General features: G+C 39.3%; 1 protein-coding gene across 1 annotated transcript in view; it reads right to left on the bottom strand.

Annotated features, from left to right (window-relative positions):
* Positions 1 to 8193, bottom strand: part of SIPA1L1 (signal-induced proliferation-associated 1 like 1) — a 225618-nt gene that overhangs the window by 10551 nt on the left and 206874 nt on the right. Inside the window, exons 18-19 of the mRNA XM_009319181.1 lie at positions 2491 to 2730; positions 1271 to 1436 (exon numbers count right to left, since the gene is read on the bottom strand). Of these exons, the coding sequence (XP_009317456.1) occupies positions 1271 to 1436; positions 2491 to 2730 (406 nt within the window). The remainder of the gene's footprint in view (positions 1 to 1270; positions 1437 to 2490; positions 2731 to 8193) is intronic.

The raw sequence follows: 8193 nt of genomic DNA, 5'->3' as shown, positions 1-8193 counted from the left end.
GTAAGCACTACCTAGCAACAACTAAAACATCGGTGTGTTATCAACATTGTTCTCATCCTCAATCCAAAACACAGCACTGTACCAGCTACTAGGAAGAAAATTAACTCTGTCCCAGCCAAAACCAGGACATCTGTGTACGAAACCTAGCACTTAGAAGTTTTAATATGCCAGTTTAGGTTTTTACAAGCAAAGAAAGAAGTTGCAGCTCTCTCTTCTGCATGGTTGCTGTGGAAACCATATGGGCTCTAGGTGATGAGCCTGAGCTGTTAAGCACTGACTGTACACGGAGACTGTAGAAATCAAGACATTCTCTTCATGCTCAGTACATAAACTGGGGGAAAACTGGCCAGGAGGCCACTGCTCAGGGACTGGGTGGGCATCGGTTGGCGGGTGGTGAGCAATTGCATCGTGCATCACTTGCTTTTTATATTCTTTTTTTATTATTATTACTATTTTACTTTATTTTATTTCAATTATTAAACTGTTCTTATCTCAACCCACGAGTTTTCTCACTTTTGCTCCCCCAAGCGGCACCGGGGGTTTCAGGGCTCCCCCCCCCCCCCCGGGGGGGGGGGGGGGGAGTGAGCGAGCAGCTGTGTGGTGCTCAGTTGCCAGCTGGGGTTAAACCACAACAAGTTTCAATACTGTCAACAAGTCACTGTCTAGTGATGCAATCGGAGCAGAAGAATTCAAATGCATAAGACAACGCTACAGGATTTTCCATGAGCCAGCAGTCCTAAACATTCTTTGCAATTTGGTATACTAGTCTCTTTAAATTTCCACACAGCTGTAATAATATTGCAGTGACTGTAGTAATGAAACTGTCCCGCAAATGTATTTCTCTAGTAGGTAAGTCTGTAACAAACAGACGACTTTCTGTCCATGATGAGAATTCAGGGAATGCCTTGCATTTTATTCTCCTGTTATGGGTGAGAATAAAAAAGATCCTATCTGAGAAACTCTTGAGTCCAATGCAAAGTCCAACCGAGTAAGCTCTGTATGAACGAACGCTTCAGCTTTGACTGCTTTGAAAGCACTCAGCATCCTCTTCCAAATTGTGATGCGTTTGCTGTATGAGTTGATGTGCCTAGGCAGCAATGAACGCAATCATCAAATTCTTATAAAGCGTAACTTTACACATTTCTATTTTGTAACAACTGAACTATGACTTGGATCAGAAGAGGACCTGTGTGTTGCTCTTCAGGTATTCTCAGATGTCACTTAACTGTGACAAGAGATAGGCAGATGACAGACTCTCTCTTTAACATACCTTAAAATTCTTCTGGGATTCAGGTGTTGGGCTATCAAGATCTATCAATTTCTTCAGCTCTTCTTCAACGGTGGACTTGGATGCTTGTTTCGGTGATGCTCGCAGATCTCTTGCTGAAGCACGCAGCCGAGGGTGGGCCATTTCATTGCCATCGCTCTGGTGACGTCTTAAATGAAAGGAACAGACACATTCAGGTCTCAAAGCCCTGGGGCAGGAGGCATGAATGAAACAAGAATTATAGCACCCTCGAGATTTTAAAAGAAAAAACCTATGTAGGGGGCACAGAGGAGGAAAGGAGTTTCACTAATACAGCAGAGCCTCATCTTAATGAATACCTGCTGAAGCAATAAACTTGTTAAAAAAATCAACTAGCAATACAGTCAAAGGTTATCATAATACATTTTCCCAATAAGGGACTGAATCTATTAAAATAATGTGTATTCTGTACAAAACTAAAAATTATAAATGTCTTAAATGAGCTCAGAAGCAGCAAATCACTAAGTTTCTTTCATCTTTTAACTGGCTTTTTATAATGCTGTTTTCACAAATTTTCACCATCTCCTTTTGACAGCCAGTTACCAGCACCATCTAGGGGATACCGTGCTTGACCCAATATAAGGAATCACTTGCTTTCCAAGTCATGCTAGACTTAACGGAACAATATTTTCACTAATAAGTTGTTTCTCAATTTCTCTTCCCAGAGATGGTTGCATATTGTAACAGAGAGAGATCTTGGCTTGCTTTAAGCCAGTTAGACTGGATACTGCAGTCTAACAATAAGGCAGCAATCTTAACAAGGCAACATGGAGTGCCACAGAGCTAATGCATAGCATGCACGGTACTACTACATGGATGAAAGGCTTAAGGAAGAACTCAGGCTCTATGTTAAGAGGATTTTTAGTATTTGCTCAAATAGCATTTTTGAGTCACCTTTAAGAAGTCCCAAGGAAAGATAAGCTTTAATAGGACTGAAATCCATACAGCTCTCTAGAAATTATAAAAAAAAAAATCTTTCACAACTTAACAGTGAATTAGATTAGCCAACTGTCAAATATTTAAGCCTAACTGCAGAACTCTAGATTAGAGATCAAGTTCTACAGAAGACTAAGCATTCTATTAAATAGTCCTGAGCTCTTCTATACAGAGAAGTGTCACAGATCTCAACGCTTCTTTACAATTAAAGTAAATAACCAAACAAGAGAACCAAAAAACAGTCTTACTTTCTTGAATCCATAAACCCCACTGAGTTTATTGTCCCTTCTGGCTTTTTCCATCCGATCAGATACTTGCTAGTAGCACCCTGGCGAGGGTAGAAAGTCCTAGGACCAGATGAGGAGGAAGAGGAAGAGGAGAAAGAAGGCGCGAGCTGGGGAGAAGTAGCAGAATGAAGCTCTTCTTTAGGTGAGCTTCTGGCACTGGTAAAAACAACCGGGCTGGCAGAGTGTCGGGGGCTCATGGTACTAGGAAAAAAACAAAATAAAGACAAAATTTGCCTCAAATGTGTATATATGCACCTTGTTTAACTATTTTTAAAGCAGAACTCTGGGCACAATTATCAATAGTGGGTAGAATAGCAGAATCAGTTTGCTCTTCTTAAGAGCCTTCCACCAATGTTTCATTAAAAACATCTCACCTAGTAATGAAAAATTTTGTAAGCAACCTCTAAGGATGCAATATACCACCCTCCCCTCATTCCCTTTCACAAATGGGAAATCTAGGGTTCACGGTCATTAGGCAGCTTAAAAGTAATACAAGAGATTGCAGCTGAACTAGCAAAAAAGAACCGAAGTCCAATTTCTTGCTGGAATTCCTGGCTGAGGAAGAAAACATATTTTGAAGGAACTTAAGCAACAGGAAACATTTCTTTAAGACCCCACAACAAACCAAAAGAAGAAACCCACACATCTTTCAGAAGAGGGCTTCCTGGATTTTGCCTGAAAAGCAGTTACCATTTGCAAAAAAAGACTCTTAAACTGAGAAGTTTGAGCAGGTCTCTAACATATATCACAGTTTGTCTAGACAGAAGAAAAGAGTTGGGACGACCAACTGCAGCTTATTGTTGGAAGAAGGAGGGGGGCTTTAGACAGGAGCTACTCTTTCGTTACACTGATATTCAAATCTGATGCAACTTGCATTGTATCAGGAACACTAGGGCTTAAGGCAGTATTTACTATAACAACCTTAAAAGGTCAGGCATTTCTAAGTACACAAAGTTTTCCTGTAACTGTACAACATTAGCACTGAAACAGCATTATATATTTGGAGACCAGTTTTCTATCAGCTCTCTACACAACTTAGCCACATTTTCATCCCTGTATCCACTGCAAGGAAGGAATTTGAAACAGATGGCCCCATGGTAAAGAACAGTTTCTGACTGAGAAAAATTAGCTGGAAGACTGAATAAAGTCTCTGAATAATCTCTTAGTTCTTAGCTTAATAGAAAACTCTTCACCACTCTTTTCATATCTTGATAAAACAATGCATTTTCACATCTCTCTCTCTTACTGAAACAGAAAAAAGAATTTAAGGTTAAATTTATGTTGCCACCTGGGAAAATAATCTCACCTACATTTAGCCTTATAGAAGTCAGTTATCTAATCTATGCCACTTGTCTGGCTCCTGCTGTAGTCAATGGAAAAATACCCTTAGGAGGCAATTCTCCTCATCTTAAATTAGATGTCTCAGACAAGGAGAATTAATGCTGTGGAGTTTCTCCATTGGCAACAGATGGAGTCTAAAAAATCACCTTCAACTATGTTTCATTTTCATATGGCTCAAGTTAAGCACCACGAGTCCCAACAGCTAAGTGCTGTGGATTTAATGAGGAGTCTGAGTGGACTGTAGTCTTCCCACCTTCCCACCAAAGAGCACTGGCTGCTGCAGCCCGTGTTTCCATCTAATGTACATGGGGATGGATGGCTGTGAAGTCCCTCACACCAGGGGAAAGATGCAACTCCCCATATGTATGCAAGTCAAGCAACAATAATACGGATTTTGTATTACAGAGTTATTTTTTTTCTTCCCTTTGTCTGTACATTTGAAAGGCCTTTACAAAAGATGGCAGATTGGGAAAATATAGGAAGAGATCTTCCTGTCCATCAAGCTCGCATATTTGGCGCTGCACATCACAACCTTCGTATTTGTAACAGGTATAAGTAAACATAATTTATAGCAAGAAAGTAGAGAAAAATAAGAGCTAGGGGGAGAGGTACTAAGTTTCTCTTCATTCCCCCTTCTCTATTCTTTTTCAATACTGAAAGAAAACTCCTACACATGCTGAGTAAACCAGCCCACCTGTGAGGCACCACCACCGCAAAATTAAACCACCAAGATTTGTGGAAGATGCACATCTTTAAAGAAAATGTATGGGCTTTTTTTTTTTTCATTTTTACTCCCTTCTAAATACACTCAAGGAGTGGAGAAGTCTTCTGCAATGTGATCAGAACTTCTGCTTTCCTACACTGAAGTGGAATTCTTTAATCCACCAGGTAGTTCTCAAGGAAGTGCTAGTTGTGAGAAAACGTTTCTTGATAAAAACCAGTTACAACTCCTAGATAGGCTGGTAGTGTTGGTCCTTAATATTACTAGGCAAAGAGGGCAAAAAATTATGTTCAGTATGCTCTACATAAAAGTATACATAAAATGCATATGTATATATAATAAATTAATATTTTATTATATATCATATTGTATATACACATTGTGTATTTTAAGTATTATTACTTTAATATTTATTATAATATGTATCATATCATAGATGCCAAGAGCAGCCTGGCAAATAAGCAAGAAAATTAGCATACAGTTTAAAATACACTTTTCTTTAAAGTGCATTGCGTATTTTGAGCTGTGGTTTTACAATATAGTATTTTGGGAGGATATTCTGCTTCAGGAACTATGTACAGAACTGTGGATATGACTGAAGCTTTTCACCCTACAAGTAAACACAAGCAGGTCGATAGGATACTGACAGATAAAGAGACACACTTGTTAATTGAGAGCATTTTTGGAGAGCAAAAGGTTTTGGATAAAGTTTAGAAAAACTAAATTGGAGCTGGAGCACTATGGTAGTGATAGGAAGTTATCAGAGTATTCGACACCAAGAAGCATGCACAGGATTCCTCATACTGTAACAGACACCTGGAACAGCTTGATTGTATCTGGAAGAAATTCAGTCCTCATTCTCAGGACAAGAGATAGCCACTGTTGGTCCCCCACCTCCCACCTCAATTATTGAGATATCAAGAATTAAATTAAGGAAAAATTCAAATACTACATGATGATCTGCAGGAATTGCAGGTAAGCCATTCATAAAAGCATTCTACAATCATTAAATAATATTTTAAGTATCTTAAAATTATCAGAAGTAATCAAAAGATGCTCGATTAGAAACAGCCATGATTTTCCCTTTAGTTTTAGTAAGAGGACCATAAGAAACCATATAGTTTAGGTGGAAATGAAAGTTTGATTTTATTTTTTTTTCCTTGGGAATTCATGCCATCAGCACATATGGCTTCATTTAATGACATTCAACTACAATGATTCTGTATAATTACTGGCCTACATAATGCAATTCTCCTGGGATGCTATGAAAAATCTGCACAATCATCAGGAAGGACTTGGGGAATGGGAGTGGAGAAGAAAAATAAAACCCAGCTAGAAGCTCTGCTGTAAAAGTTAATCACTATAATTTACATTTTGCCACCAATTCTCAGGTACAAGTTCTTTTATGCACCATCAAATGATCCGAACACTAATTATCGCTCCTGTCTTCTACAGACACAAACACTCTAATTTGTGGTTATTTTCTTTTGTCACTGAGTTCTTTTTAGGGCCAAATTCCTTTTCTTCTTGCTCAGAAACCCGACTCTAAAGATGTTACATACATTCTGGCATCCACAGGCAAAAGGTAAAAAAGTGAGAAGCAACAAAAGATAACAATTTAGAAACTGATAGAGAAACACACCAATTAAGCTGTTCATTCCTCACGAGAAGTAGCCTGTTCAGAATCATCCTTTAGTCTCCCCTCCTTCACCTCCTTGGAGCAGGCAGCTGTGGCTACATTTTGGAAGGGCCAGTTTAACAAGCCTCCAGCTCCAAGCTGCTGTGCCTCCATAGAACGAGCTATGGGAGAGTTGGGAGCAAACAGCGGGACCTAGGGTCTCCTCGGGTCAGCAGTGCTGTTCAGTGTGCAACTACCAACTGAGGACGCCATGAGAAATAAAATGAAATCTTTTTAGCCCAGAGTGTGCCTTTGCTTTACCGTGAGGCAAACACATGTTCTAGTCTTCAAAAATAAGAAACAATAAAGAAGGAACACAAGCCAGTCTGTTTTTTCTCCACCAAAATAAACGATGCGGGTGCAAGGATTGCAGTATTTCTCAAATATCATACCCCATGTGTTCTACAAATTGCTACTACTCCTCTTTGCAAAGAAGCTGCATTTTTAACATCTGATTTTTAAATGAAACTGGAAAAAAACTCCAACTGTTTTCTTCAGCATAAAGCCTAGGGAACCTTTATCTGGAAATGTCAGTAACAGCCCCAGAAAACGACGTAAAGAATCATTTCAGTATCATCAGATCACGTAAATTACGTGATCAGAGAAAGATCACGTAAATTAATCCAAATCAACCAGAGAAAATACCATGTTTGGAGACACAATGTTATCATATAATAAATAAATAATGAGACAACATCCTCGCTGTTGCAATCAAGTTGCAAAGTATATCCATGGAAGACTAAGATGAGAGCTGCCAGGGTATGCCTGCCCTGCGAAGACATGTTTCTTTCTATTACATTTTCTCAGCTTCTCTACTGAACTAACCCTATTTGGTGCTCAGAGAGGAGGAAACCAGAACCTCAGATGTACAAAGATGCCGTTCCCACCAGGCACACCTTTACAATAAAGCTTCCAAGAGCTACATATAAGTTTTCCAGGGTTGAGTCGCTTCTGAAAAAGTCCTTCCAAGTGGAAATGCTACTGACAACTTTATTACAATCAACATTTTGTATAAGGATCTCGCATTTAGCGCTACTGCTAGCTACATTCAGGCAAGTACCACAGGGCACATCGTAAATTCTAATGAATGTTTAAAAAAAATGCATATAAACATGCTTGTCTTAGGATAAAAGGGATAAAACTGTAGATGATCGCCATATACATTTTTACCTTCAAGAAAGGGGCACATGCTAACATTGCCCAAAATCTAAGTAAATCCCTCTGCGTAGCTTTTTCTACAGACTCGCTCAAGTCCTTCATGCACGCATAGCTACTAGAAACACCAGTCTCCAAGACCTGGGTGGGATTTATACCAACTGACTACGAGCTTTAGTGCCAAAAATGGCCAACCAAGAGAGGCAGAAAACCAGAGTGGGACCACCATTAATAGATTACTTAGTCAAAATTACCATGACAAAGTACATGGAGACCATCCACTGCATTACAGTCTCTGTGACAACCCCTATTTGCAGCTACTGTATGAGGAGTTGTTAAACTGTCTGATAAACATCTAGCCTTGCATAAACGTAGCTTTGCTCAAAACAATTAGCAAAAATTGCTTCAGACTTCCAGCCTGTAGGTATTTTAGCGGCACACTCAAAACAGATGTGCCTTAAGAATAAAAATGCAACAGTTAGGCTCCGCAAGGCCAACAAACTATGATGATCACAAATCTTCCTTGAAAGAGCTGTGGGTTTTTTATTGTTGCTAGTATGATACAGTATGAGTACTTTTCAAAAAGCGCACTGAATACTTCTTGGGAAATGAGTTAGGAAAACGGTCTAAAATATTTTCTGCCTCTAGCAGCTCTGATTAACTTGTAAAGTGGGTATCTTCCATCTGAGGTGTTCAAGCACATTATACATGTACTTGATATTGCCAATTTTACAAGTGGCAAAGCTGAGGGAACGAGGGAAGGCGACTG

This window comes from Pygoscelis adeliae, unplaced genomic scaffold (genome assembly GCF_000699105.1).
Source record: "Pygoscelis adeliae isolate BGI_AS28 unplaced genomic scaffold, ASM69910v1 Scaffold22, whole genome shotgun sequence".
Classification (NCBI taxonomy): Eukaryota; Metazoa; Chordata; class Aves; order Sphenisciformes; family Spheniscidae; genus Pygoscelis; species Pygoscelis adeliae.
This window is presented reverse-complemented; position numbering and strand designations above follow the sequence as displayed.